The following is a 27,822-nucleotide window of genomic DNA, read 5'->3' on the forward strand; positions in this document are numbered from 1 at the left end:
TAGGGGTATCTCACCTCCTACTTCCAGACTCATCATCTTACCTGCTGGGAAAATGGACAAACTCCTTCCAAGGAGCCTGTCAGTCCAACTGGAGAGACGGACCCTTGTCCTCAGGAGTTCTGTCTAATAGGAGGCACATGACGCTGCTCTGCAAGTGTACTCTGGCTGTCCTGGGGCTTCCAGTCCAGAGACGTCAGACATGAATTCAGGAGAAGTGCACAGAACACGAACTGCAGGGCAGCCTGGCGTATGCTGGGGCACATCTGACAGCTATGCCTGTTCATGTGCCAGGCCAAAGGAGGCATGATGAGGCCCAAAGTCCAGACTGGCATCTTCATTCTGGGAAAGTGGGCAGTATGGACAGGCTGGGTGAATGTGAACATAAACCAGAAAAAAGAACAGTAGAAGATAGGAAGAGAAACATGGCAGAGAATCCAATAAGTTAAGCAGGGAGATGGAGGACCAGACTAAGAAGGTGGTTGGCATAGATGTCCAGGAAGGAAACAGCCAGCAGCAAGGTAGGAACTCTTATTCACAGATTTCTATCTGGAGCAGGTAGAATTGTCTCTTCTTATCATACACATATAGACTCATGGTCCTCCTAGGACAAAAGAATGTGAATGTGACAGTGATGAAACAAAAATATATTTAGGAAAGGAAACCAAATCTGCACTAGGTGAGATCCACAATCACATTGCATACCTGCAGTTCAGCATCTTGTGAGCAGTTTGTACCTCCAGTTGTGCACACAGGATGTGCTGCCCTCTACTGTTGGCTGGGCGAAGGACATCCGGCTTACTGAAGAGTGGCGTGGGAGAGAGCCTGGGATGAGAGACCCACCTCCGCCAGGTAACTTCAGCCTTAGGCTTGCAGTGTCAAAGTCAGCAGATAAAACTGGAGTCTGTGCAAGTGAGGTGGAGCAGTGGTATTGGGGTTTCCCAGAGAAAGATTTAGAATTGCGCTGCGCATTTTCTGACAGCACAAAAAACAGGCGGAGGCCCCTGGATCTCTGCTCTTCTATTTAGGGGCTCTGCTGGGGAAACTGCTACAAGGCTTCTGCAAGTGTCTGGGCATTTGTCTTCTAACTCATAACTTGCACTGTCTTGCATTTTTTTCTCTTTTTGGTACCAAGGATCGAACTCGGGTCCTTGCGCTTGAGAGACAAGTGATGGAACCACTGAGCTAAATCCCTGGCCCTGCCTTGCATTTTTTAAAAAAGTATTTAAATCAACACTTTTATTTGATTTTTTAAAAGTGGAAAATATTTATTGAGAGAAGGATAGCTTCTATCTAAGAGGAGGAGAGGGGCCCCAAAGTGGGTTGTCCACAAAGCAACATTTTAATGCATGTTACTTCAATTTGTGGGGAAGAATATGTTTAAAATATAGAGATAGTAAAAGAATACAATAAGCAGTATCTTTTACTTAACAGCTGCCAGACATTTTTGTAGAAAGATGTGCTCATGTGTTAGATAACATAGTATTTTATATGATCTTGTTGTTGTCTAAGCATTTTTCCACATAATAAAGTATTATTATTATATGTTTATACTGTATTCTCACACTTACAGACACAATAACTTGTTGAATTAATTTTCTACATAGAGAATGTATTTGTTTCCCTCCCACCTTTTTATTTTTCTATCATTTATTTATTTATTTTTTTGGTACCAGGGATCGAACTTGGGACCTTGTGCTTGCGCAGCAGGTGCTGGAACCGCTGAGCTAAATCCCCGGCCCCCTCCCACCTTTTAAAAATAATATATGTATATGTTTATATAATGTTGAAATGATTACCCTAATAAATAAATACTTGTATATGGGAATGAATATGTCTCAGTAGAATCCAGAAGATGTGTAAATGTTTAAGGATTTGGGGTTTATTTCGGTCAAATCCCTTTCTAGGTGGCCCCTTGACTTTACACCCCAAGGCACTCTATGTATCCCTGGCCAGGCCCTACTCAGGGCCTGTCCCCTTAACAGTGACTGTTCCTAGAGGTGTGAGTGACATTTTCCATCATGCGAGTGAGCTGGAAGTCACTTCCACACGTGCACACCTACAGACCCAAGTGAGGTCATTCTCTCCTGCTGCTCTGACAACTACTCATCCACTTGAAAACCTTGCTGGACATTGTTTTTTGTCTTTTATTTTCCAAATATCTGAGCTCTTTCCAAATGCGCTTGGAGCACCTATGTATCTCATGGGCACCTCCTCTCTCCCACCTCCCACGTCTTTGTCAGGGACCATTCATCTCATCGAGAAACGCCATTCTTTCCCCAATGGCTACTGCAGTTGCTCTGAAAATCCTGAGTGGCCTCTTGTCCTCTGTTCTCAGTGCCCACAGGTTCCCGCCCTGGCCAACAGAGCCTTTGGAACCTGCTGTTCATTGGGGAAATAGGAAGACAGATCTTCAGTGGGAAAGCCAGAGGCTGAGTCAGAAACACGACTTCTGGGTGACCCTAAGTAATTATCTTCCCCTCTCTGGATACCTATCTGGCTCTTAAGGTGGAGGATCAATGCCTTGGACAAGGTGCTCATTGAACCGCCTTTACATTAAAGTTTATATTAGAACAACCTGCTCTCTCTCACTTTTTGTTTCTTGGCTGGTGTTTTTACACTTTATTACTTACAACAATATAGATCCTAGAGCTGCCTCTTCCCTTCCCTTCTGCCCCCCACCATGGGGCCAGGCTTTCCCAGGAGCCCCTGCCTTCCCCTGGGGTGCCAGAACTCCTGCTGCAGCTGAGCAGGGGTCTCCCTCTGCTGCTCCAAGTCCTGAAGCTGGGATTCCTATTGCTTCATTGGAGCTGCGATAGTCCAGCATCTTCTCCACTGTGGCCTGAGCCTACTCCAGCTCCTGTTTGACCAGCAAAGGACCCAGAAGTGGAAAGACCCACACTGGACCCATCCACCAGTGCCAGTTCCTCCTTCACAATAGTATTTTCTGTTAGTTGTACCTCAAGCTGCTGCCTTCCCAACATGGGTTTACTCAGGTCCTTCTATAGTTGCTGGTATTTCTCCACTTCTCCCTGCAGCTTCTTTTGGATCAGCTCAGCCATGGCCAGGATGAATGCTGCAGGGAGGAGGGAACACTGGGTCTCAGGATCTGGAAGGTATCCTAGCTCACTTTGCTGGCCAGCCACGGTCCTGTCTTCCCTTCAGTATTAACGCTCTCTCCCGTTATGCTGGCTTTTGGTCTTACTTGTATTAATAACTTTTCACAGGAAAACTGCTAGACCTTTTTAAAAAAATTTTAAAATGTATAACTTTATTATCATTCACTAAATGCACATATATATAAAAATAAAATTATTTGAAGAAAAGCAATGCAAGGGAAAAAAGCTATAATAATATTCAAATATAATAGAACTCAACCAAAGCAAAACTGAAAAGTACTTAAACATTTTTCCATATAATTAAAAAAAATCTCAAGCATTAACAAGACATCAAAGGACGTGATTTGTTTTAGAAAAATTTTCAAAACTAATGTTGAACAAATAGTAGTCTGGAAAGAAAATTCTAATTAGCTAGTAGACTCCATATAGGCCAAATTTTTTAAATTTAAATTTCAATGCAGTCATGTGACACATGATGGAAATATAATCTGAAAAATATGTTATTAAGCAATTTCATCTGTGTGTATCACAAAGTACCACACTGCCAACTTCTAAGTGCAAACTGAAAAGGTATATGTCAATCATCTGTGATGGCCCCTTGATATTATGCAAATTGCAGTTAAACACGAGATACATGAGGCTACCACTGGCATAGCAGCACACTGTTTTACAGTAAACTCATATAAGTAGGATTATGCTCTGAAGGATGAAAAGCACAGCATGTTATGATGAGTACCTAAAACAGTAACAGTCATTTATCACACTATCAAGTACTGTGTACTGTACATAGTTGTATGTGCTTCTCCTGGAAACATACCCTTCTCTCCTCTGATCTCAGTTACTCTTCCTTTCCAACCCACTGATGAGCTCCAGCCTAGTCTCTATCTACATCTCTTCCTAGGGTTTTAAACACAATCTCTATATGGATTCTTTCCAGATTCCAGTTTTGGTCTTTTTTCTTTTTGATTTGATGCATTCACTTGTATGTTTACTTAGAGGAGCACCAGGCGTATGTGTGGGTGGATGGGTGTAGAGGAGGCTGTGTACTTCTGTGAGAGAGTATGTATGGGAAGGTGGAGAAGATCAACTCTCAGCATTCCTCTAGGGCAGGCAAGGTGGATTCCACTCTCCTTCCCGGTGTAGCATCAAGTGTCTTCACAGGGGCACTCAATGAGAAAAGAAGACCAAATAAGGTGAACAAGTCAGAGTGTCTATGTGTGAACTGTGTCATTTAGGAGATCTAAGTGTGTGGAGATGTGGATGCACATACCAGTTTCTGTGTATGGAAATCTACCATGTGTGAGTAGATATGTGTTGTGTTTGCTGCATGTGTTTAGGACATCAAAAAGGGAGAAGAAAGAACAAATAATCAGGTTGGAATATGTACACACTCTATTTCTCTGCAATAATTTTTAAAAAGGAGTCAACTGATCAGAATAACTATTATTTGAGCACAAGTATTTCATGTCAGAAGTAGCTGGAAGCAGGAACCCTGTATCCTCAGGTGTGAGAAGAAAGCCCTACTCTAGCTGTGGCTGTGCAAGGTTACAGATGGACCTTGGACACTCTCCTAGTCCCAGACCAGGAGTGTCCTTTGTGTACAACACACACACACACACACACACACACACACACACACACACACACACATACTGGCCTCACTGCCAGGATCAGGCATCTTCTGACCACAGAGCTCATGATCCATCTTTACAGTGCTGGTTCCTGCTTTAGCTGTGAGAGCAATGAAGGCTGGACTGGCCAGTGACACACACAATCAGGTGTAGCATTAAAAGCGATTTAATGTGATGAGGCAAACAGGGAAGAGTCACTCCCTTCCTCCCGTAATCCCTCTTCGGATCAACTCTGAGCCACTGGAAGACTAGCTCACTAGTCAGTATGACTTTCAGCGATGTCCAGAGGCTCAGGAACCCTCCAGAGTGAGTGCAAGGGATATTTTTAGAAAGTACAGAGGGTAATAGCATTCTAGTTGCCAGGTCAATGGGCAAGGGACTCATAAGCAGGATGGGAGAGGGGGTTCAGCATCCAGTGATCAGCTCTGCAGAGGCCTGGTGGTGGATCGCATTACTTCTGCTTGGTCTTCTGCTGAGCTAGTGCTGGAGTGACCGTTGAGGGGCATGGCTCAGGTGCCTTGGGGTGGCAGGGCTCAGGTGCCTTGGGGTGGCAGGGCTCAGGTGCCTTGGGGTGGCAGGGCTCAGGCGCCTTGGGGTGGCAGGGCTCAGGCGCCTTGGGGTGACAGGGCTCAGGTGCCTTGGGGTGGCAGGGCTCCTTGGTTTTGGGGACACATGGTTCCTGAGGTGGAGGCTGGCAAGGCTGTTTCACCTGATGCTGCTGAACCTGAGGGGGTGGGGGGCAGGGCTGCTTCTGCTGGTGGGAACTCATGCTTCAGCAGTGGTTGATCCTAGAAACAAATAAACTGAGTCAGTCTTTTAATGAAAGAGAAAGGAAGACAAGTTCAATGTCAAATAGACTTCACTTCAGAACCATTTAGAGGGGAGAAGCTCTCTCTGCTCTCACTAACACCCTACATGGGAAAGTAAAATATGTTGTGGTAATTTCTAAGCCCCTTCAAGAGGAGGAGCTTGAAGGCATATTGTTCTGTCCTGATTCAGAAGGAGTCTTTGCTCTGCTTCCTTTCCCAGACATGTTATACTCCTCATTGGAAAAGGACTCAAGAAAGCTGGCTTCTGCTGGGCACGTGAGGCCACATGCCAGGCCTTCTTGACAGTGGCATCCCAGAAATAACTGCAGTCTGTCCACTCTTGGTTCCACATAAAATGCCCTGTGACTTACAGGATGGACAATGTCCAAGCCCCCATGGTTTTTCTGCTGGTCTCTGCTCACCCAGTCTCCTGTAAAATGCTTTCTTTGCCATTTCTGCTTGTCAAATACTCCTCCTTTGTGGTAGCTGACATTACACACCACAGCAAAGCAGCTCTTCATGAGCAGTGCTCCCCCAAACTAACTCCTTCTTACTATCTACCTACCTTGCATCTCATCTATTTATGTACATGTATTACCTTCCCTAGTAGGTGCTAAGTTTGGTAACTTCTCTATTGGTCTGAGTTATCTAAAGTACATATCACACAGACTTAAATATACTCAATAAATACTTAGTAGAGGTCCAGCCAATGAATTAAAATTTTTGTAGTAAGGTCACATCAGAGGGAATAGTAGTGTTGCTGACAGTACTGTGGACCTGAACCTTAGCCTTGTCAGCTATGAACTGTGAGCATTTGAATGAATCCCTCCTCCTCCCAAATCCCCATTTCCATGACTGTCCACTGCATGGCCAACTTAACTATATCTAAATTCTCTTCAGGCCATGACCTAGGTTTCAGTTTTTTAAAAAGCTGTTTTAGTATTCTCTAACTCTAGCCAATACCCTACATCAACATTCTCATGCACATTCACCTCATCCAATTTCCAATAATAAAAGAATAAGCAAGAATTCCAAACCATTCGCAGTCAGAGACGCACCTGGTACCTGAAGAAGAATGGGCCTGTCTGGTCGCTTGCATCTATTGTGAATGTGACAGCCAGCTGGCTTTTATAAGATGAACATCTCAGGGAACGAGCCCCAGCTGCTCTGTTTTCATTTTTGTTACGTATGACTCACTCTGCTCCCCTCAACCACCCTTTGACTCAGCTTTACATGATGAAAATACTCACCTGATCTAATGGCACTGGCAGTCTGACAATGATGTCACCTGGGTCCCACTGCCACCTTCCCCCTCAGTGCCCGGTGTCCTGCTTGTGTTGGGGGAGGGACGAGCCACAGGCCTTTGGCTGATTTAATGAGTTAGCCCCGGAGGAGGTCTGAGTCCTTTAATGAGCCTGGCGTCTGCTGCCTCTCTCCTGCCGCTGGTTGCTCCTGTGCTCTGTGGGAGACAATGCTTGGGCACTTGCACAAGTGGGAAAAAGAAGAGAAGAGGAGCTGAGGAGGCACCACTGCCTGCCTGCCCTCGTGAAGGCAAATGCTAGAGATGTGAAATTGATGAGAGATTCTTCAGACCCAAGACCTATACATCTATTTCTCCCATTTTTGTCTCAACTCCATTGACCTATACATATTCAGAATATTTACTTCAGCCTCACCTCTCCCTAACTGGTTTACTAATCTGGGAAAACCGGCTTTGCTTTCACCAACCACACCTTTACTCCTCTGCTGCTTCCGAAGTTTTCGACAGCTAATTCCTCTTCTGGGCTAATCTTTTCCCTTCCACTACCCAGCCAGTTGGTCATGGTCTTTTCCTGCTTCCTAACCCAACTGTATTCTGCGTCCACCTGAAAACCTGAAAGCCTTTTCTAACTACCTCCCCCCCAAACCCGGCCACGGAGTCCCGGGTGCTGAGCCCTCTACCGCCTTTGCCCGCTTCTGCCTCCAGCCCCAACACCTGCAGACTGCAATGTTTTCTTCCCTGTTCCGACTTTGTGATCACTCCAGGGTCACAGCTATGCCCGCCCAAATCAACAGTGTTCTCACGATCTTATTTCTTTCCTCTTCATTCAACAAATTTTAGTGAAGTGTCCAGTCTGCGCTGGCCGTGCGAGCCATTCAAGGGAGGTAGCTGGGGAGCAAGGCCACACTTCCTTAACCGATGGGGAAGTCCCCCAAGAGAGTGTAAGTAACTAGGCTTACTGGCTCTCAGAAAGCCTAAAGTCCTCACATCTCAAGGATCACCGGGGACTTGAAGCCATGAGAGGTGATACAACTAACCAAAGGTCAAAAAACAAACCCCAAAAGGAAAAGAACCCTACATAGGAAGTAAAAATGGTGAAGGCCGATACATTATGAGAGGGGACTTATTGGCTTGCCTCTGGGTCCCCTCACAGTTCTGGGGAAGCTTTGGTGAGTGGTGAAACAGAAAGAGCCCTACCATTAAAGAGCCTTTAATGGTAGCAAAGATGAATCTGAAGTAGGGATAAACAATAGGTATTCCTAGTTCAGCTAAAAATAGAAGGGGGTGAATTAGCATTGGTGGAAACAAGAGACTCATTTAGTTCAACATCAACTCAGTGTGCCGGGGCCTGAGGGAGAAAGGAAAAGGCTAACTTGACAACTTATTTACTGTGAGTGCAGTTGGTTTCCCTCTGAAGAGGTCTCACTATAGCACAGTGTCAAGGCCCGGGTTCTCTGACCAGTGAGGCGCTGATGGTGCCTCTGAGTACCGACCCAGCATGTGGCCTCCCTCCATGATGCTCAGCTTCTGAAGATTAGTCCTGCCACACGACTTTTCTTTCCTAGGGTCATAAGACCAAGGGTTCCTGAGGCTTTACACTGGCAATTTCCTCTAAACAATATAACGTGGACTGAGGTCACGATGCAGGGCTGCATTATAAGCACAATTTGATAATAGGCGTGGCCACTTTACCTTAAAATTCCAGTGTGTGGATGGCTTCTCTCCTTCACCTCAACCCTTACTGCCCTCTCCAAACACACAAGTAGGTAGTCCTGGAGCCCCTGCTGACTGTAACTGGGTCACCTCTTGTGAACTTGAGTTCAGGTGGCTTCCCACTGAATCCCAATAGCCATTGGTTCATATCCACCCTCACACAGTGTCGGCTGTGTAGTAGGGGCTCAGAAATCGGTGATTGTACACTAAATGTCATTACATGTGAAGAGAGGATGGGCTACTGCTGAAAAACATTCTATTCCCTTGTGATGGGTCTGTGGGATGAGCTGAGAAGGGGCTTGAGGGCCCAGTGAAGGTCACAAGGCACTTCTGCCTTCCTTGCCCATCTGTTTCATTATGAGCCGGGATAATGACACACCTTGCTCTGGGCTGGGGCCAGCACCACCACCACACCTGAGCCCCAAGCTTCCTGCCTCTCTTCAAGAGTCTCCTCTAGGCAAGCTTGGGTCTCTTTCCTTACCCAACCTCCTCCAAAGCAGGTGCACTTCTGTGTGCTGCCCTGGGTGTGAAGCAATCTCACCAGATAGCTACCCATGCCCAGGCTCTCCTGCTTGCCCCAGCCTGTACTTCCTTTGCCCGACTCGAGGCTGCTGTGGCTTGCAGCCTCTGGAACTCTCTCTTGGCCCTGACATTGTTCTTTCTGTTTATTTAAAGCTCGCTTGGTGACTTGTGATAAGGCTCTTTCTCCTCTTAGAAGCTTGTGAATTTCCTCACCACCAGGGTTAGGTTAGCTGTTGCATCAGGCCCTCCATATAGAAAGAGAGGAATGGGCAACTTCAGACAGGAAGTACATTTCTCAGGATTCTCAGCCTTGCCAGGAGCCCTGCTCAAGACCTGGAATGCTGCCGTTCTTCCCACATCGATCATTTTGTCCCATTGCCTGGAGCCTCTGCTCAGGCTGAGAAATGTCTGCAAACTAGGGCAGAGTAATGACTCTAAACTTATTCTGTGGTCTGGTTACTTCTTCCTCCCCACTTCCTCAAGGCCCAGACCTTCACAGGTCATGCAGATTTTGAGTTTCCTCCATTTACCCATAGGTGTGTGTATTTAAAACAGTAACATTTAGAAACACATAGTCTCAAGAGAGTCTTACATCCCCTCGTCCTCTCTGATTATGTAGCAGAGTCAGGGGGAGCAGAGTGTTGCTTGTTCAATTCAGATAATCAGTTTTAAAAAGTCTCCCTAACATGCAGAACGTCCCACCAAGAAAAGAAGGAAGGAACACCAGATGCCAGGTGTGAGGGTTCTGTAGAACACTTTGGCCCTGCAGGGAGGAGAAGCTAAGTTTGCAAATATGGGTTCAGAAAAGAGAGAAATGAACTCATAGCAGCACAGAGCCTCTACTCAGTCTCTCAATCTAGGAGGGAGAGAAGACAAGTGGGGGAAAAGACTCGTTCCAGGCTCTGTTGGTTGCTCAGCAGCAGAACCAATGATGAATGAACCAATGAACCTTCCCTCATCCCTCATCTTTTAGGCCAAGATGCAAATCCAGCAGTATGATTCTGAGGCCTTTGTGAATCTCAGTTTATCTTACCTGCACTTTGGAATGATAATATTTGCTCTCAGAGCTGTTATTAAAAGAGATAACATATGCAAAACACCTTCCCGAGTGACTAGAACACAGTGGATGGGTTATAGATATCAAGTGCATCTGTTCTCATTATGGTCAGAAGCACATCTATTATTAGAAACTCACCTCTAGTGACTCAGAAAATGCCATCATTTTCTTTATTTCTGAACTACTCGGTCATTTAATTAATACATACTTGTTGAATGACAGTCAGATGTCAAGTATGAAGTTCCAGCTGTATGAAGTCCAGTGGGGAAACATGCAGTGTTCTATGAGATTCTGGGATCCACTCCCTATCAATGGCGAGTGTTCCTCAACTGACCTAAGCATGGGAATCACTTTGGAAATTGCAAAAAATATACCTACAATCTCTCCATCTTAGTGGAATAGACATAGCTAGGCAAGGGCTGATAGATCCGCATTTCTAAAGTATTCACACGGTGGTTTTTATGATCAAACAAGTTAGAAAACAGTAGTTACTAAACACAATGGCTTTTCAACTTTGATTGCATTTCACATCATCTAGTATCTTAAAAAAAAAGTCTATGTCTGAGCTCCACTACAGAGTTTTATTTAATCAATCTTTTTACATTCCCAGATAAAACAAGGGTTGGAAATCACTAACAGAAGCATCAGCTCCTAGTACCTGAGCAAGGCAGGAGAAGCCCAGTCTGTGAACTGCTCCAGGTGGAAAGAGGTACAGGTGGATGCTAAGGTGCCTGGGCAGAAACTGATGTTGATGCAAGTAGATGCTAATGAACGTGGGTGTTTGGCTTGAGGGCATTGAGAGCCTTGTGAGGCACTTAAGTCCCGTCAAAGGAAGACTAAGTACTTCCACACACCCTTGTACCTACCTCACTCTCCCTGCAGGAAATCATCGAAGGACAAGCTTAGGCTGGTTTGGCAGGGCTGGCCCTAGGTCCAGTACCCTGGAGCCAGGAGATGATTTGGGGCCACCTTCCTGGACACCATCACATACATGGTATGAAGACTATCCGGTGAGTTAAAGGTCCAAATATCCTGCCTCCAAGGAGCCTTTGGCCAGGGCAGATTATGACTTCGGGAGTCCCAATATACTAACAAAATACTCTTTTCTGCTGTTAAATAGGAAAATCTTTTCCTCTACCCTCTTAGAGTCCATGATGGGGGCCTCCAAAGTTAACTGACAAAAGGCAGATTGATAGGCAAGAAGGCATACGAGTTTTATTTCTATTAATATTAATATTTTACATGCATAGAAGCTTTACAGAGAAGTGAAACTCAAAGAAATGGTGAGATTCAGAAGCAGAAATAAAATCTTAAAATTTATACAAAATCACAGAAAACTCCCAAACAATCAAAGCAATCTTGAACAAAAAAAGCAAAGTTGAATGCAACATACTACCTGACTTCAAAGTATACTATAAAACTATAGTAACTAAAGTAGCATAGCACTAGTGTAAAAACAGATGCAGACTGATGGAACAGAATAGAAACTCTAAGCATAGGTCCATACATTTACATCTAACTGATTTTTGACAAAAGTGCCACAAGCGCACAAGGGGGAAAGACAGTCTTTTCATAGACTCTTGGTCTATGGTGTCAGGGAAACTGAAAATCCACATTAGAAGGATGCAATTAAATTTAAAAGCAGAGAAAAGCAGAGGGGACCTGCTCCATGACACTGGTTTGGGCAATGATTTTTTGGTATGATCCTGTGTCAAATAAAAAATTAAAAGGAAGGGGGAAGTAATGGAAGCAGAGTGTAGAATGGTGATTACCATATAATTGGGTGGTTGGAAGGGGAAGATGAGATGTTGGTCAAAGCATATGTAGTAACAGTTAAATAGAAGAAGTAGAAAACTATGTGTCAAGAATAGGCAGATAATATGGAGACAGAAGGTGGATTATTGGGATGGGAATCAGAACACTTGAGGTGGGGGAGAAATGGGGAACGATGCTAATGACTGCAGTTTCTTTTCTATGTGGTGAAAACATTCCCAAATTGATTGTGGTGAAGATTGTCCAACACTGCGGACACACTAAAACCATTAGATTTTATGCTTTAAATGGATGCATTGCGTAGTACCTGAACTATGTCTTAAGCTATTTTTAAAAAATGAAAACAAAGCCAAAACAAAAGGCAGAACATTTGGAATTAAGGAGATAATAAATTGTGGGAAGTGAGTGCGAAATTTAAGGGGAACTAGCAGAGATAAGGGTTGTTTTAGGAAGGATTGTGGCTCTCTGGCTGCTGTGGTGAAGGCTGCTCTCCTCACACTGGCCAGGAGAAAGGGAAGTTTATGCTCCTCACAAAGGAAGTTTATGTTTCCCTATTGCTTTTGGCAGATAAGAGGAGCTGCAGCTGTAGCTGTTGATCCTTAGTTTCCTTCAGATCAAAATAATCCTTATAGCAAAGCGGAACATTTCAGGGTGGCAGATCCCGGTGTCCTCCACGGCCCTCCCCTCTCCCTTGCCCATTTATAAAACACAAAATGAATCTTTATCTTTCAAAATTACCCAACACTCACAGGTGCAATTTCTCCTGTCTGGCTACCACAGTCTGAAACTGTTCGTGGACTCTTACCCTGTATCTAATTATTTACTTACCTTCTAATTTATTTACTTATTTATCTTGATTTTGGACTTCTATGTCCCAATTACTTATACTTTGCTTATTAGGAAATTACTAGCTCCCTCTAACGGGGGTGGAGAGGGTGGAGTATGAAATAGGATCCATAAAAATGCAAAAGCCTAAAAGTATGTGAGGATTCACCTAATTTAAGAATGGGAAGTAGTTAGTAGCAGAGCCAGAAACAGAATCCAGTGTTCCTCTTTCCCAGTACAGGACAGAGCTCCCCTTGGGTGGGAAATAGATCATAGTTAGTTTGAGCATAGATTTCTGAGCCCAAGTGAAAAGCCTTCCACATGACCACCTCCTAGGCATTGGAGTATCCTTGATTAATGGTCAGGCAGTCCCCTTCTACAGATGTAAATGACAATATTAGATCCATCATTTAATGAGCATATTACATATCCTTACAAAAATGCTGTGAATAATTGTTATTAAAAGATTATAGTTCTTCATGTATGAGAAGATTAAGGCTTTCGACCTAAGTGACTAGATACAATCACATAGCATGGAAATGGAGAAGCTGAGATTCAACTTTGTTCAGCCTGGCTACAAAACCTGTTTCACAAAGGAAATGAATATCTGGTCTGAAAAGCTTCACTGCAGATCACCAGGGCCAGTCAGTTGGCCCCTAAAGGTCCTGGGCAGAAGAGGAGGGCTAGAGAACATGAGGCAGCCAAGTTTGTGACAGATGTATCAGGTGGGAAGGGACAGTGTTTGTTTGTTTTTTCCTAGGGTGGAGAGAATTTCTGGACAAGTGGAATGAGGAGGAGAAGAAAAGGTGGGAAGACAGTGTAGTGAACATTCCTTCCCCTCCTGCAGTGCTTATGGACTTTGCAGATACATTTTCCTCAAAAGGCCAGAACCCGTTAATTTCACTGACTTGTTGTGGATGGGATTTGAAGATACAATGAGGTAGGAATTGTGGAAGTATACGCAGGCAGAGTAAGAAAAACATTTGGACCAATCAGGATGGAAATGTGGCTAGGTACTTTTTAAATATATGTTTATATATATACATATATATATATTTTACTTTCAGTAGTATGTGTTAACACTACATCATGATCACATTCACTGTAAGGAATTGGTACATGTACAGAACACATTTCAATTCTTTTTTCTTCTATTACAAATATAATATATAGGAAAGTACAAACAGCTCAATAATTTTCACAAAGTGACCTTATCTATTTAACTAGCTCCCAAATACAGACAAAACTTTACGAAGTTCCTTTAAAGTTCATCTTCCAGTCATTTTGACTTACATAAAAATCATGCAATATGTACTTTTGATGTCCATTTTCTTGAATGTTTATAAGATCTATCAATGTTATGTAGTGTGGTTTGTCTAATCATGATATTTCATTGTATGAATATATCACATCCACTCTACTAGTAATGAATGTTTGAGAAACCTTCAATTGGAATTATATTACAAATACATACAGCTACTATAAACATTTTTGTGGTTGTGCTTTATCAAGCACATATAGACATTTCCATTGTGTATATACTGAAGAGTGAAATTTCTGGGATGTGGATGCACATGCTTAGTTTTATAAAACAATGTTTAATAGTTTTCTAAAGTGGATTTCCAGCTTACATTGTCATCAACAATTTATGACAGTGCCTAAATATCCAAATCCACACTGACACCTGGTATTGTCTGTCCTTTTAATCTTAGCCCATTTGTTGAACTGTGTAGTGGTATCAGGGCTTTATTCTAATTTGCATATCTTAGATCAACTTAAGGATAATTGATATCTCTATAAAATAATTTTTCAATAAATGAAAATGACATATCTCTTTATTATTTCTTTCTATCAGTGATGTTTCATATTTTTAATATAAATGTCATGTAACTTTCATTAAATTTACTTAAGATAATAGACATAATTTTTTTTCTTTTGAGTACTGGGGATTGAACTCTGGACCTTGCACTTGCGAGGCAGGCGGCAGAACCACTGAGCTAAATCCCTGGCCCCAGTATGTATAATTTTAATGCTACTTCTGTTTTTACTGAGGATGAACTAACCCCAAAATGGCACAAATCTTATGTACACCTTGTTGTATTGTTTGATATAATTATGTACCTATATAACCACAATCCATGACACTTAAAACGTTTTCCCCAGGAAGTTCCATTTTGTCCCCTCCCAGTCATGAGTGTCCTCAAAGAGGACAACTATTTGGCTTCTATTCCACAGATCAGATTCTCCCCTGGCCTTAAGTTCTTAACTCTTGAAATGCTAAATCTTCCAGAAGGTTGCAAGCTCACCATCGACTCTAAGCTTGCTAAATATTTGACTCTGCTTCTCAGAGACTTTCTGCTTAGGTACATAATATCCTAACCTAACCATTCCTAGGGTTCACTGAGTTTGTGTTGGGTGACAAAGCCATCACTTGATTGAGTTCCCTCAAAGAACCTACCAACCTTCTTGGTTTCTCGGTCCTCAGTGAAGGTCTTTCGCAGTGAAAGGCCTAGACATTTATTCTGCTATGTTCATAATTCATCAATTATCCTAGGGTAACAGTTTTTGGCTCCTCTCTCTGCCTCTCTTCTCTCTGGAGTCTTTGGGAGAGCAGCTAAGTGCAGAACACTTATAAATTTTGTTCAGATTAACGCAAAAATGCTGGTTTGCCCTAAGCTACCCTCCTCTTCCCCAGAAGCAGTTCTTCCATGCTTTTGGAAATCCAGTCACTGTAGATTTGGGGATAGTGAGATCAATAAGTCCCTGTGCCTGATGGCTTCATAATAAAATAGGGGAGTTAGACACACAAAGAGTGAATTATAAACTGGCCATAGTGGTGCGTGCCTGTAATTCCAACACTCTGGGAGGCTGAAGCAGGAGGATTGCAAGTTCAAGCGCAGCCTGGGCAATTTAGTGACTTAGCAAGATAGGTTTCAAAGAAAAGTAATAAAAAGGGATTGGAATGTAGCTCCATGAAAAGGCTTTGGGTTCAATCCCCAGTACCACAAAAAAGGGAACTATAATGAAAATAACTATACACTTAATTAATAAAATAAGTATATTCATAAAATTTACACAAAGTTATGATGGATGTTACCAGTTCTTTCTAACTTAAGTGAGATTCCATGGAAATTCATGAACCAAACTTTTAAAACTAAGAGGATATCCTAAGCAGCAAAGTGGAAAACTGATATTCTAGGCAAAAGGAATAGCATAAACAAAACACACACAGACACAGCAAGAAGCATCAAAACTAAATGTGCACTGTATTTAGAGAAAAGTAAATTACTCGGTATTGTTGGATAATGATGTGTTTTGGGTTTTGTGAGGGAAATTTGGAGTAGATGAAGAGTATCTGTACTGTGGAATATACAGGATTTAGGGGGAGCTCTTGGGTCCTCTTTTGGTCAGTGAAGTTCAACAAAACAGTACACAGTGTCCCTTTGCATTCTGGCAGTATCTTGCTTTACATAGAAAGGAACCAGTAGTGAAGAAATCACTCCTCTCACCACGTGTATCAGTAGGATTTTGATATAGGTCAATTTTGCTTTGTAAACCTTTGAAAGACAAAATTACATGAAAGCATTTTTATGAGGCAATGGGTCCTCAGAACTCCCTAGACAGATAAGACTCTGTCCTTGGCCGTTGGGATGGAACCCATGGGCATGTTCCCTTCTCCAGTGAGCTAGTGACCTGAAACACAAGCAATAGCAGAAACAGTCATTGTCTCTATCGTTTCTGGCTGTCCTAGAAACTGAACTGTGCAATTCTGTCAGCCCCAGAAACCAAAAGTCAGTGGGAGGACTTGTCAGGGTCTTCCTGGGACATGGCACTCACAAGTGGTGACCAAGACAATGGCAGGACTTGGATGAAAGGAATCCAGAAAGGGGGCTGCCATCAGCCATAAGCCCCTCTGAGTGACAGAGGGGAGTCACTTCAGGATGCAGGGATTAGGGTGCAGAAAGGCTGTCAAAGAGTTCCTTGGGGTTAAAAACAATCATTTCTAAATATTGTTTTGGCAACACTTCGACTTTCCTTGTTAATATCTCTACCCACCTTTAAACAATCACTACTTGAAACTATCAGCCACGGGCAGTGATACTAAGGGTAAACAGAGAAGGTGGTTGCTAATTCCTTTTCCGACAAGTATGTTCAATGAAGAAGCAATTTATTGTTGATGTTGCTGATGGTGACAACTAAAATTCAGTGAGAAAAATCCCAAAAGAATAAAATCCAAAGGTAGAGAGTCTGGCTGTGTGTTTAGCTACACTTTTCCCAGGGTCTCTACTTCAAAGACTCATCTCTTTTTACACGTAGGAGGTTTGCTCCTTCTTTCTGGTGTGGGAGACCAGTCTCACACCAGGGTTAGGAGGGTGAGGACAGCAACTGCACAAATCGAACTTCTTGTATAAGCGGCATAGAGTTGGACTAACTGACAAAACCACGGCCTGTACACTTTGTACAAGTCCTCTGTATGTCACCATCTCCAGGACAATGTTCTTCTTGAGTAAGAAAATGACTTCGACTTCCAAAGAGGACACTGAGACTCAGGATAGATTGTCCCAGTGTAGCTCTGGGAAAAGAGGTTGGCCGAATGAAAAACCAAATTCACACTAGAATGTGCTAGTAAGGGAATGGAAAATGAGTAAACAATAAACTAGTACGTGAAAAAGTTATTTTCACATTTCTGTATAAATGTTTTGCAGCACTCAAGCCATTTATGTATATTTTGTCTGATATTTCAGAATGACAGCTGCCGAGAGAGGCAAAACCCACATAATCAGATAGGCTGGATTTCCAATGGTAGGAACTAAACGTTTCCTTCCTGTTTGATCTTCCTAGATGGGCTTAGTTAAGCAAGAATCTCTCAGACTCTTGTTCCCTGTCCCTGCATTTGTTCTCCCACGTCTGACATCAGAGATGCGACTTTCCCCCATCATGAGCTTTCAGAGAGTAATTGTTCTAATCAGAGCGACTCCCTGAAGTCTCACAGACAGATACGAACACGGTCGCTTCCCCAAAACATTACCTCTAAACCAATAACTGGTTCCCAGAATCCCGCTGAGAAGAGGAGGGGAAAGTCAGTCCAAGAAGGAGACAAATTTTATTAAAAGAAACACAAAAGTCTTCTCATGGGAAATAGGAGAGAAGGCCGGAGAGGGGGCACTGGGGAGGGATTGAGAACCGTCTTTCAGTTCTACCCTTTTATCAGGGCAGAAGCCCAGAAGATGCCCAGATACTTTCTTTGCTTTGGAACCTGAATCCAGCCATAGCATTGGCAAAGCTAGAGACTGGAGAGGATAGAGTCTCTTTCAGGCCCACCCGAGAGAGCATCAGGGAGGCCCATAGAAGAATCCAATGTGGAATACAGAAGAAGCCTTGTATTTGTGGAGTGGTTTGATGGGAACAAATTCTTGCAGTGCTTCATTGGCTCCTGCTTAGATGGAACTGGAGGAAGGAGGAGCAGGAGGAAGAGGCAGCTCCATCTGGTAGCCTGGGTGATGGGCAGGTGGCAATGCCCAGTGTGTCTTCACTTCTGTTTATTCTTGGGGGCTTGCTGGGCTGAGGGGCACTCCTGCTGGTCCATGCCATTGGGTGGACGTTGCTTCTTGGCCTGGGGAGCACATGGATCCTTGGTTTGGGGTGAGCAGGTCTCTTGACACTTGACTGGGGATGGCTGGCAGGACTGCTTCACCTGCTGCTGCTGGGGCTACTGGGGTGGGCACCTTGGGCGCTGCTGTTGCCGAGAAGACGTTGCTCAAGGAAGAGACGCGCCTGGGGGAAACCTGTGCAGTGACATCATGAGAAGGCCCCTTCCGTCGCTCCTCCCTGACTCCTAGCGGGGTGGCTTTTCCGACTGCCACGTGTGTGATCTGTGACTGGCAGCCTCGATTCCATTGAACCCATTGTGATTGCCCTCTCTTCCTCCCTTCCTGCTTTCACACTGGTCTTATCCCCCATTTCCCTCATCCTCCCATGAACTCCTGACTTCACTGAACACATGATTTATTTCCCAGTCTTACCAGGAAATAAGGTGAGGGGCTGAGTTTAGGATTAAAAAGAAGCCCAGGCATTTCCAAGTCTAAGACATTCTATCTTTGCTAATGGATCTGGAGACCTCAACTGGCTACCTTGGAAGAGGCAGACAGGGAGCACAAGCAAAGAAGGGCTCGAGGAAGAGGAGGAGTAGCCCGTTTTAGACGAAGGGGTTGTGTAGCAATGGGTCTGGAGAAAGAGGATACCAGGAACACAGATGCCCGGCTGCTGTGCCCACTCCACTTCTGACTCACCTTGAGATGCTCGGGAGTCACTTACTGTGACTAAGATGGTGGTTCTAGGCTTCCAAGGAGAGTTGAAAATGGGAGAATGGCAGGGGCTGATAGATCACAGGAGGCAAAGGACCATGGGAGAATGTTTTACCCAAAGACGGCCTGGCTCAAAGCAAAGAACAATAGCCAGGCAGGCTCAGGCGTGGGTTCTAATGCAAACCGGCCACTGACTGCCAGGAATCCCTGGACACATCCTGCTGTTCCTGAACATTTAAGCAAAGATTGAATAGGTAATAATGAGTATCTCTGGCTTTCTATGCAGGCAGCACACCTCGGGCTTCTGCGTTAGTGATTATAGATAGGAAGTATAGGTCCCCAAACATGGAGAGGTGACAATCAGAATAGTAAGGTGTGAAGACTGCAAGTATGAACTACAATATCCAATATGCCTTCCGTAAATGCAAGGTTCGAGCTTGTTGTGGAGCCAAAAGATAAGATTGAGTATGAAAAAGCTTTAAGTAAGATTCAAAATTGCTATAAAATGCCACAGCTGTAAATAGTTGTCTTTCAGTGAGAAAAATCCTCTTGTTGAGGAGTCCAGCCCAGAATCAGGAAATAAGTCATACATAGCAATGGTGTGGGAATGGAGATTACATTTCACAATAATAGTTACCGTGACATTTCCATAATTGTCAGGAGACTGTGTCATTTTGCTGATTGCCCAAGAATGAGACAGGAGCTTGGCCTAGCAGCTCCAGATAGTCCAAGAAGAAGGAAAGAGCCCAGCAGATCCCAGAAGGACCAGTCCCCCCACTTACTCGGGGGAGAGAGCTGGGCCCTGGGAGAGAAGGCCGAGGGCTGCTTAGGAGCAGCCAATCCGGGCACCCATATAAGGGCCCCCAGACTGCCCAGGGCCCTTGGCAGGGCCCTGCTAGCCACCTCACAGAGAATTCCTCACCCACTTCTCCCGCCTGCACTTCCTCCAGGAACTTGCTTTATCGGCCTGTTTTGATGCAAACCACCCACCAGGCATTTCCAGCACCCTGGCTCCCTGTGCTCAAGCTGATTTCACCCACCAAAGGCATTTGCTCAAACTCAAGGACTCAAGAGCTTTTAAAAACAGAGCAATGCTGAGGAGTTCTTCTCAGACAGAAAGCTGTGAAAAAAAAAAACCTTGAGGAAGGAGGAGAAAGAGGGGAAGGATAGAGTTTGCAGCAATCCTGACAAAAAGCAGGAACATCCTCTTGTTGCTAATTATTATCCTTTTTGCCTACTCTCTGTGTGCCTCATTTATGACTTTTATGCTTATTATTTCATTCCATCTTTATGGCCAAGCTAGAAAGTGCCATTATTATCATTCTGCAGATGAGAAACGAGGCTAAGAGAGATCACTTAGGAAATAAACAGCAGACGTGGGATTTGAATTCAAACCTAGATGATTCAAAGACTTTTAACCATGATAGAGGGAGAAGTCAGTGGCCAGCCACAGGAGCCATCTGTACCCAGTCTTATCTCCAGTACCCAGGGTCCACATGTTTCCTGGTCTGCAGGCGCTGTTCATGCAAAGGTCTACGTGGCTTCCCCTGGAGCCGTGGCCGAAGAAGATGTGAAAGGAGCCCAGCACGTGGCGGTGCTGTCCCCACCTGCCCATCGGGAGGTGGGCTGCTGATGGCTGTGCACCAACAGGGTGAGGATAACACAGTGCCTGAAGTAGACTTGCACAGAAAATGGAAGTCCGGGTAAAATTTGTATTCGGAGTGAACCACAGCATTTTCTAGTGCATGTCGCGATTATTGCACAAGTCACATATACATTAGAAAATTATTCATTTACCTGAAATGCAAATTTAAATGGGTAGGCTGGGTTTGGTCTGGTTCAGTTTGGTTTGGTTTGGTTTGGTAATGGGGGCTGAACCCAGGATCTTCACACTGAGCTATGTTCCCAGCCCTTTTTCACTTTTTTATTTTTTAATTTTTGGTACTGGGGATTGAACTCACTCAGGTCCTTGTGCTTGCGCAGCAGGGAGCAAAAACACTGAGCTAAATCCCTGGCCCCGTTTTTAAACTTTTTATTTTATATTTTGAGACAGGGTCTCACTAAGTCTCTAAATTGCCCAGACCGGGCTGGAACTTGTGATTATCTTGTCTCAGCCTCCAGAATGCTGGCATACTAGGCATGTGCCGCCATACCCAGCAGACTTATTTGTTAAATCTAACAACCCTACTGAAGGATGTACCCAGATGGGAGGAAGGAACCCTGGCCCTGCACTTGGTCTCAGGCCCTGGGGTGAGGAACACAGGTCAGCTCTGGAAGGCTGATCGCCCTTTGGCCACCACCCCAAGCCTCAGGATCCTGCCCCATAAGAAGCCATCAATGGGATCATTGCTGTAATTTCTACAACCAAGTGAAAGCCTGCCTGGAAAATGACAGAAACACCTCAGTGTACTTTCCCAAGCATTTTTCAAACTCCTTGCCCTATTTAATCCCACAACACTATGTTGCGTAGAGTGCATCTGATTTTACAGTGTAAAAACCCAGCCCAAAGGAGTTAAATGAAATGTCCCACAAGATGTAGTGAGTGGAGGTAAGGTTGGTGGTGCTGGTGGGCTGGACCAGAGTAGGTTTCCAGTACAACCACAGCATCTCCACCATGGATGCATGGTTGTCACTGGGTGGGGACCATGACTAATAAGCTTTTCTGAACTTTCCATCCCAGGTAGACCAGGTACTGCTCATTGTTCAGAGTCATCCACGTTTAAAAGTTAACCCTTCTCTTAATTTCCCCCTCCAGACCAGGCCTCCTCTACCTCCTACTCCCCAGCTTATTGATATTAAAAATGTGATTTCCTGGCTTTCAGCTTTGGGGTTTTGCATTCCATCTCGTTCTCCATTCCACCTGCACCCCGTCTTCCTCTCCTCTCCACCTGTACCACTTCATTTCTTCTCTCCCACTCCTTCCTGCTTATCCTGACCTCAATTATCCTGCAGGGACCTAGGCAGCAAGACAGACCTGGCCCCAAGTGAGGCATATTCACAAGCCTGGCACCGGGAGAGCATCGCTCTGTGCCTGTGGCCTCCGAATGATGGCCAATTCCACTCCCTCATTCCTCTCTCCCATGGCTTCGGGAATGAACTTGAGTCCTCTCTATTCTTCCCAACTCCACCACTGGCCTCTTACTTTATCAGTAAACAACTCCTGATTAGTTTTGAAGAATTCTGTCTATGATAGGAACACAGTCATCACTTTGGAGGGTTCTCCAGGAGATACAGACTTAACCATGGTGGCCTTGAAGAGACTGTGTCTGCCGCATCATGAACATCTAACACAGTCAACCTCATGCGCATTTAGCACGTTGCACTTTTGAAAACCTTGGCAGTCAGTTTCCCCATTTGACATAATATCCTGGTTTCATAGAGAGGAAAACTGGACTTGGAATGAGGATGTGCCTTGCCTGAGATCATACAGAGATTAATGTCCAGGCCAGGGTTGGATCATGGGTCTCCTGACTTAGCTATTTTCAGCCAACTGAAGAACTGACCTCCTGGGTAGCTTCTTAGCAGCTCCACTGAGGATAAATTAGGGTGCTGATTTTGGAGGTCTCTGCGTTTTCTTGTTCCAGGCTCCCTCCTTCCTTCCTCCATGATTCCCTGCACTCCATGCCTGTCCTTCCTCCTTCCTCTGAGAGACCCTGACTGAATCTTCTTCCCACACTGCCAGGGACAGGTCCATTTTTCATTAGTCATTAATCCCTACCAAACTTATAAAACACCTCCCCTGACAGAGTTCACAATATGCCATGAAGAAAGTTCATTGTAATTATGATGTATTTTCCAAATAAGAAAACCAGCTCTAATGGTGGTTGGATTTGGAATTCAGCCGGGATTGGGGGTGGAGGGCTGACCCAAATTGCTTAAAACAGTAATGGCTGGATTTCAGACACCTGACTGGCCGGGGCAGTGTATTATTCTTTCAAAGGAGGAAGGGAGACTTTGTGACACCTCTCAAATCAGCCTATGTCGAACAACCCCTCCAGGTAGGCCGGGTCCTGAGAAGCTGTGAGAACGTGTACCTCTGTGGTCCCCGCTCCCACCCTCACCAGCCCAGCCAGCCACAGGGCAATGGCCCAGCCCCTCCGGGGTCCTGCATCTGCTCATTCATCTCCAGAGGATCACACCGGAGCTGTACTGGCACTGAGGAAGGCAGGTTCTGCATCTCCCCCTCTGGGGAGTAGCACCTGAGAACAGGTGTGTGCCTGTGACTCCATCAGGGAGGGGAGGCCACAGGCAAACCTCATTTCTGAGGTGAGTCAAAACTTGAGAAACCCTAACCCCACCCTGCAGGTAAACAACCCTGTGACTGGGAAGCAGACGTCTGGGCACTGGGAGCTACCCTGTAGAGACAATGCTAATTATTTGACCCTCCATGTAGAAAGATCTCCATTTTTGTCGCTGGCCATTGTAGGAAAGAGGGGTGGTTGATGGTTTCCTCTGAAGACAAGTGGATTAATTTATTATGCTATTTCCGAGAATGAAATAGTGTGAGGCTGTCACTCAAGGAACCCTGTGTTGGGTAGATGGGACAGTCAGGCTTGGTGCTCCCTGTCCAGTAATAACACCATGTGTACTGGGCGTATTGTTCTGCAAACATTGAGGAATGAAGTGGAGAACCAAAGGAGGGAGTCAGGAGAGTTTTTGTTCAAAATAAGGAGAAGGAGAATCGCTCCTGGATTTCCGGGAGGGGTCCTGAGAGGGGTGGCTACATGGGCCCTGGATCTAGAGATGATTATAGATAAGCAGAGGACAGGAATTGCTCAGTTGTTTAGTGGTCAGTTCTCCAGGTGGCTCTGTGGATTTAAAATGACCAACTGGGACTCATGCTTTTAACCCAAACATGTAGGGTTTAGAGGAAACTAGGATCTCAGGTTCATTTGCATTATAATTTCCTCAAAAATTCTGGAACATAGTAGGACATGGCTGCCCCTAGGGGGTGGGCTGCATCCCATGCTGTCCAAGGAGTTCACTGTTTGGCCAGAGTCCTGGTTCACTGTGTATTTTCTAATTCTTATCAATATGACTGGTCATCCCATCTCAGGCCCTTGCACTAGCTAGCTGCCTTACTCATAAGCTACTCAAACAAATGATTTTTCTAACAGTAAGGTGAAAATTAAAAAACAAGCAAATGACCACTCATCTTTACAGCCATATCACATCACATTTGCTTTATCTAAATTTCTGGTGGATACCTAACCAGCAGTCATGGCTCAGAAGATTTTGGTTTCGAGTTTCTCCCTCCCCGAACTACTTATCAGTCAACAAATACTGTAGAGGTGCTACTTAAGAAGAACTTGTGACCTGTTCTTAGTGTGAGGGATCCAACGTGATTTATCTTACCCTCTAATTTATCTGTCTGCAAGTCAGATGCCTGAATACATTAGTGTTAGGTGCTCTGTGTGATAATATTTAAAGTCATCACGTGGAGAGAGAACAGGGAATCAATGAGCCTCCAGAAATATTTATCTTCTCCCTCCCTCTGGTACTAGAGTTGTAGCAAGAAAACCATTCAGACCAGGCTTGGCCACTGGTCCCAAAATGCCAATCAAGGATATGAGCAGAAAAAAATCAGCAAGGCTTACAATGGGATGCACCAATGAAGAGGTTCAAGATGTGTTAGTGAGGCGCTGAGAGAAGCTGTAGGGTTTTATAGAGAAAGGGAACCGAGGCATGGGGTGGGAGTTTGCACAGTTGGGGCCTCCGCACAGCAGCAGGGTGGGTTTCCTACAAGATGTTGCTCCTGACTGGGGGAGGGTGACATCACGGTGGGGTCTGTGAGGCTTCGCTTTTCCTGGAATCTGAGGTGACTGCAGATTAAGGACGATGACTAGAGACTTGTAGGTATCAGCCTAGGGTTTCCGAAATCAGAGAGTTTTGAAAGCTGGCAAATGAATGCCTCTGCACATCTTGAAGATGCCTTAGTTTTTCTTATTTTACGGTCCTCAGTTTTGAAAGAAGATAAGACAGATGAGGTAAATTTAGGGCAAGTAAACCTTATAGTACTTGTTTTTAGACAGACAACTCTTTAAATGATTCACATGCCCATGTGCAGAGCTGAGCAGAATCCAAAACAAAGTTTTAAGGTAACAAAGGAGTCAGATATAATAGGAAGGGAGATTTGCAGGCCCAGCACTGTTATACCCTGCTTGTGTGTTTCTAGAAGACCCTGGCAGAACAAGGAGTTTTATAAAGGGGGAAGCCAGCCAGCCCTGGATCTGAGGAGCGGCTGGTTCCTATGAAGTTTGTCTGTGGAAGCTTAACGCTGACAGGGGAGGGAAGGGCCCATCTCTGGGAAGATTGTTGGCACGTGTCTGGTGGAGATCAAGCAGGCGAAACACTAGTCCCTCTTTCCTCGATGTGACAGACTTAGAGGCAAGGAAAGAGCTGAGTGAGTCGGGAAATAGCTCTGCTGTACTCACCTCTCACTGGCTCTGAGATTTGGGCACAGTCCTTAGCTTTCCTGGCCCACAATTTTCCCATTTTCTAATACAAGAGATTGGCTAAGATGATCTTTGAAGGTCTATCAAGCAGTAACAGTCTATAAGTGTATTATGAAGCTGGCGAAAACAACCTTGTTTTGTCCTACAAGGATTAACAGAGGATTGGGGGAATCAAGGGTGAGTTCAGGACCAACCGGAAATCAGGCCTTCTTTAGCGGTGTCTCCCTGGGAGTGAGCTAGGTGGCCAAAGGTGTGTGGGTAGTCACCGCCCCATTGCGGGGGCAGCACAAAGCAGGGAGTGCTGCGAAGGACCAATGAGTAAGAGGATTCAAGCTTGAAGAGGGAGACCCTGGGGACCGGAAGTGTCTCTGGCTCCTTCCAAGTTCCCACCCCTCCTCACTACAACTGCAGACTAGACAAGTGCTCCTTCCAGAGCTTGCCCCATACGTCCCTGCCAAAAAGTCTTCAATCCGTGATTGGGGCCCGCTCTCAGATATCCCAGAGAAATTCATTCTTCAGAAACAATCTTAAATGTCACTCTCCTTGACCCTTTTCCCTAATCTGTCCCAAAGATGTGCTTTCCTCTTCTGCTCAACCCTTGCAGGATTTGATTCATACTTACATGGAGCACTCTGCATACAATGTTCTAAATTAATACGCATTATTAACTCAGAAATGCACCAACGCAAGTTCTTCAATGGCAGGAGCTGTCCGTGCCATCCCTTGGATCCATGTGTTTACTGTCTGCCCCTCATGAGAGCCACACACGTACCATACTCACTTGGTGAACGTGAACAAACAAATGGATGCACGAACGCATAGCAATTACTTTTAAGTGAGTTGAATTGAATGTTAAGCCGAGAGTCCAGCAGGCTGCTCTGTTCTGCTTCATAAGCAGGACTCGTGTAGTCCCAAGGTGCTTTCTGGACTAAACCATATCTTCAGGTTCAGCTGAAGTTTAAGTATGGCTCCCTGTTGATCTCAACCACACCCATCGGCCCTTATTTCCCTTCACCTTAAAGATTTATGTGGAAATCATTCTTCACCTGTGAGAGGCTTGGAGCCTAGATGTTTCTATACATGGATGTGTGGGGGTAGGGGAGTTCCTCACCCTCAGCCGAAGTATAAACTTCCCAAGGGCAAGAAGGACACTCAGGACAGATCTTCCACCCTCGTGACTGGTGCTGGCCAGCTGATAGGCGAGCTGTGAGTTTAGTGGCCTAATGACTGAAGGATGCTGCTGAGTGAGTGGGTGAGTAAGCAAGTGAAAGAAGGAGGGAGTAAGAAGATGAGTGTATAACTAAGAAACGAGCTAACGAACTCGCTGCCTAACTGGCCAGTTCACCGGAAAACTGACTAGCTGACTAGTGGAGTGGTTGGCCAACTGACTTCCTAACTGGCTGGTGGCTAACTCTGAAAAGCAGATCCTGCTGCAATACAAGAAAGCAAGCCCTGTTGGATAAGACTAAGGGTTTAAAGGGAAAAAGTAGGCTTTGTGTACGAAGTGTATTATCAGAATAGGACAATTATTTCTTGATCTTATTTTTAAATTATTTACTATAAATAATTATTATACATAATTAGTATATACTTTTTTATTTTTAAATTTGAAAATTTTTGTTTCTCGCTACATTGACTTGGAGGAATTCTTTGCTAAAGCTGAATTTTCAAGGAAGTGAACAACTGCACCCAGGAGAAGTTTCTGGAGCCTGATTAGAGTTTGGCCGAGAAATCTTTGTCACTGCTCAGCTGAGTCCAAAGTGTGTAGCCTCAGCTGAAGACCAGCCAGAAGCAGCCAGGAAGGAGCAGCAACCCTGTTCCTGGATGTTGGTTGGGGCGAAGGGGCATTTTCACCAATGGGGTAGCTCATAGGGAGCCACAGGCTAGGCAGCTGGGGCTCAGGTTGTCCTTTGGGTCAAAGAAAGGGTCCTGGGAGAACCAAACCAACCATTCCAGATAGCAGACAGCCCAAGCCCGGCCAGTCTGTCTGGGTGCTGTTCTGCTGTTGAGCACAGAGCCCTGCCTGGGGAAGTGGCTGCAGCAGGCAGTGAGCAAGGGCTGCCACGGTCAACCTCAGCCATTGCCCCCGGTGACTGAGACGCTGCATTTGGGAGGAGGGCTCGCAGGCTCTGAGCGGTGGCCACCCTGTGCTGTACCAGCCCTTGCACGTACTCCTCAGGCTGGTATGGAAGCATGCCCTGCCACAGCTATCCTCTGGACTGAATGGGAAGGAAGAGGCAGGACAACCTCTTATACCCAAGGCACTGGAGCACGGGCCTCAGGGTGAAGTCCACATTTATTGAGATGATTTCAAAGCTCTTCATCCTTCAGTGCTCTCCAAAGAACCCCCCACTT

General features: G+C 44.9%; 2 protein-coding genes and 1 pseudogene across 3 annotated transcripts; all 3 read right to left on the reverse strand.

Moving 5' to 3' along the window:
* Positions 1–2,626: 2,626 nt before the first annotated feature.
* On the reverse strand, positions 2,627–3,059 carry LOC101697742 (prefoldin subunit 6 pseudogene; annotated as a pseudogene).
* Positions 3,060–4,870: 1,811 nt separating this feature from the next.
* LOC101716973 (uncharacterized) lies at positions 4,871–7,137 on the reverse strand. 2 transcript variants are annotated; one of them, XM_021249506.2, is made up of 2 exons: positions 6,807–7,137; positions 4,871–5,535 (listed from the first exon to the last, which is right to left on the reverse strand). In XM_021249506.2, the coding sequence occupies exon 2, from the start codon at positions 5,514–5,516 to the stop codon at positions 5,199–5,201; it is 318 nt and encodes a 105-aa protein (XP_021105165.2). In that variant the 5' UTR covers positions 5,517–5,535; positions 6,807–7,137; the 3' UTR covers positions 4,871–5,198. The 2 variants fall into 2 exon arrangements, with proteins under 2 accessions (XP_021105165.2, XP_021105164.2); XM_021249505.2 differs by lacking the exon at positions 6,807–7,137 and adding an exon at positions 6,615–6,765 and having other exon boundaries at positions 4,872–5,535.
* An 11,100-nt stretch (positions 7,138–18,237) lies between these two features.
* Sprr4 (small proline rich protein 4) lies at positions 18,238–20,627 on the reverse strand. Its single transcript, XM_087203446.1, is given in 2 exon segments — positions 18,238–18,464; positions 20,498–20,627. Coding segments are annotated over 2 exon segments (357 nt in total).
* Between the last annotated feature and the right edge of the window lie 7,195 nt (positions 20,628–27,822).

This window comes from Heterocephalus glaber, unplaced genomic scaffold, assembly GCF_053883595.1.
Source record: "Heterocephalus glaber isolate CG9 unplaced genomic scaffold, H.glaber_assembly_v1.0 deba00001795, whole genome shotgun sequence".
Taxonomy (NCBI): Eukaryota; Metazoa; Chordata; class Mammalia; order Rodentia; family Bathyergidae; genus Heterocephalus; species Heterocephalus glaber.

What these genes read in the sequence shown, in the direction of transcription:
- LOC101716973 (XM_021249506.2), bottom strand. Translation starts at nt 5,516, where the DNA reads ATGAGTTCCCACCAGCAGAAGCAGCCCTGCCCCCCACCCCCTCAGGTT.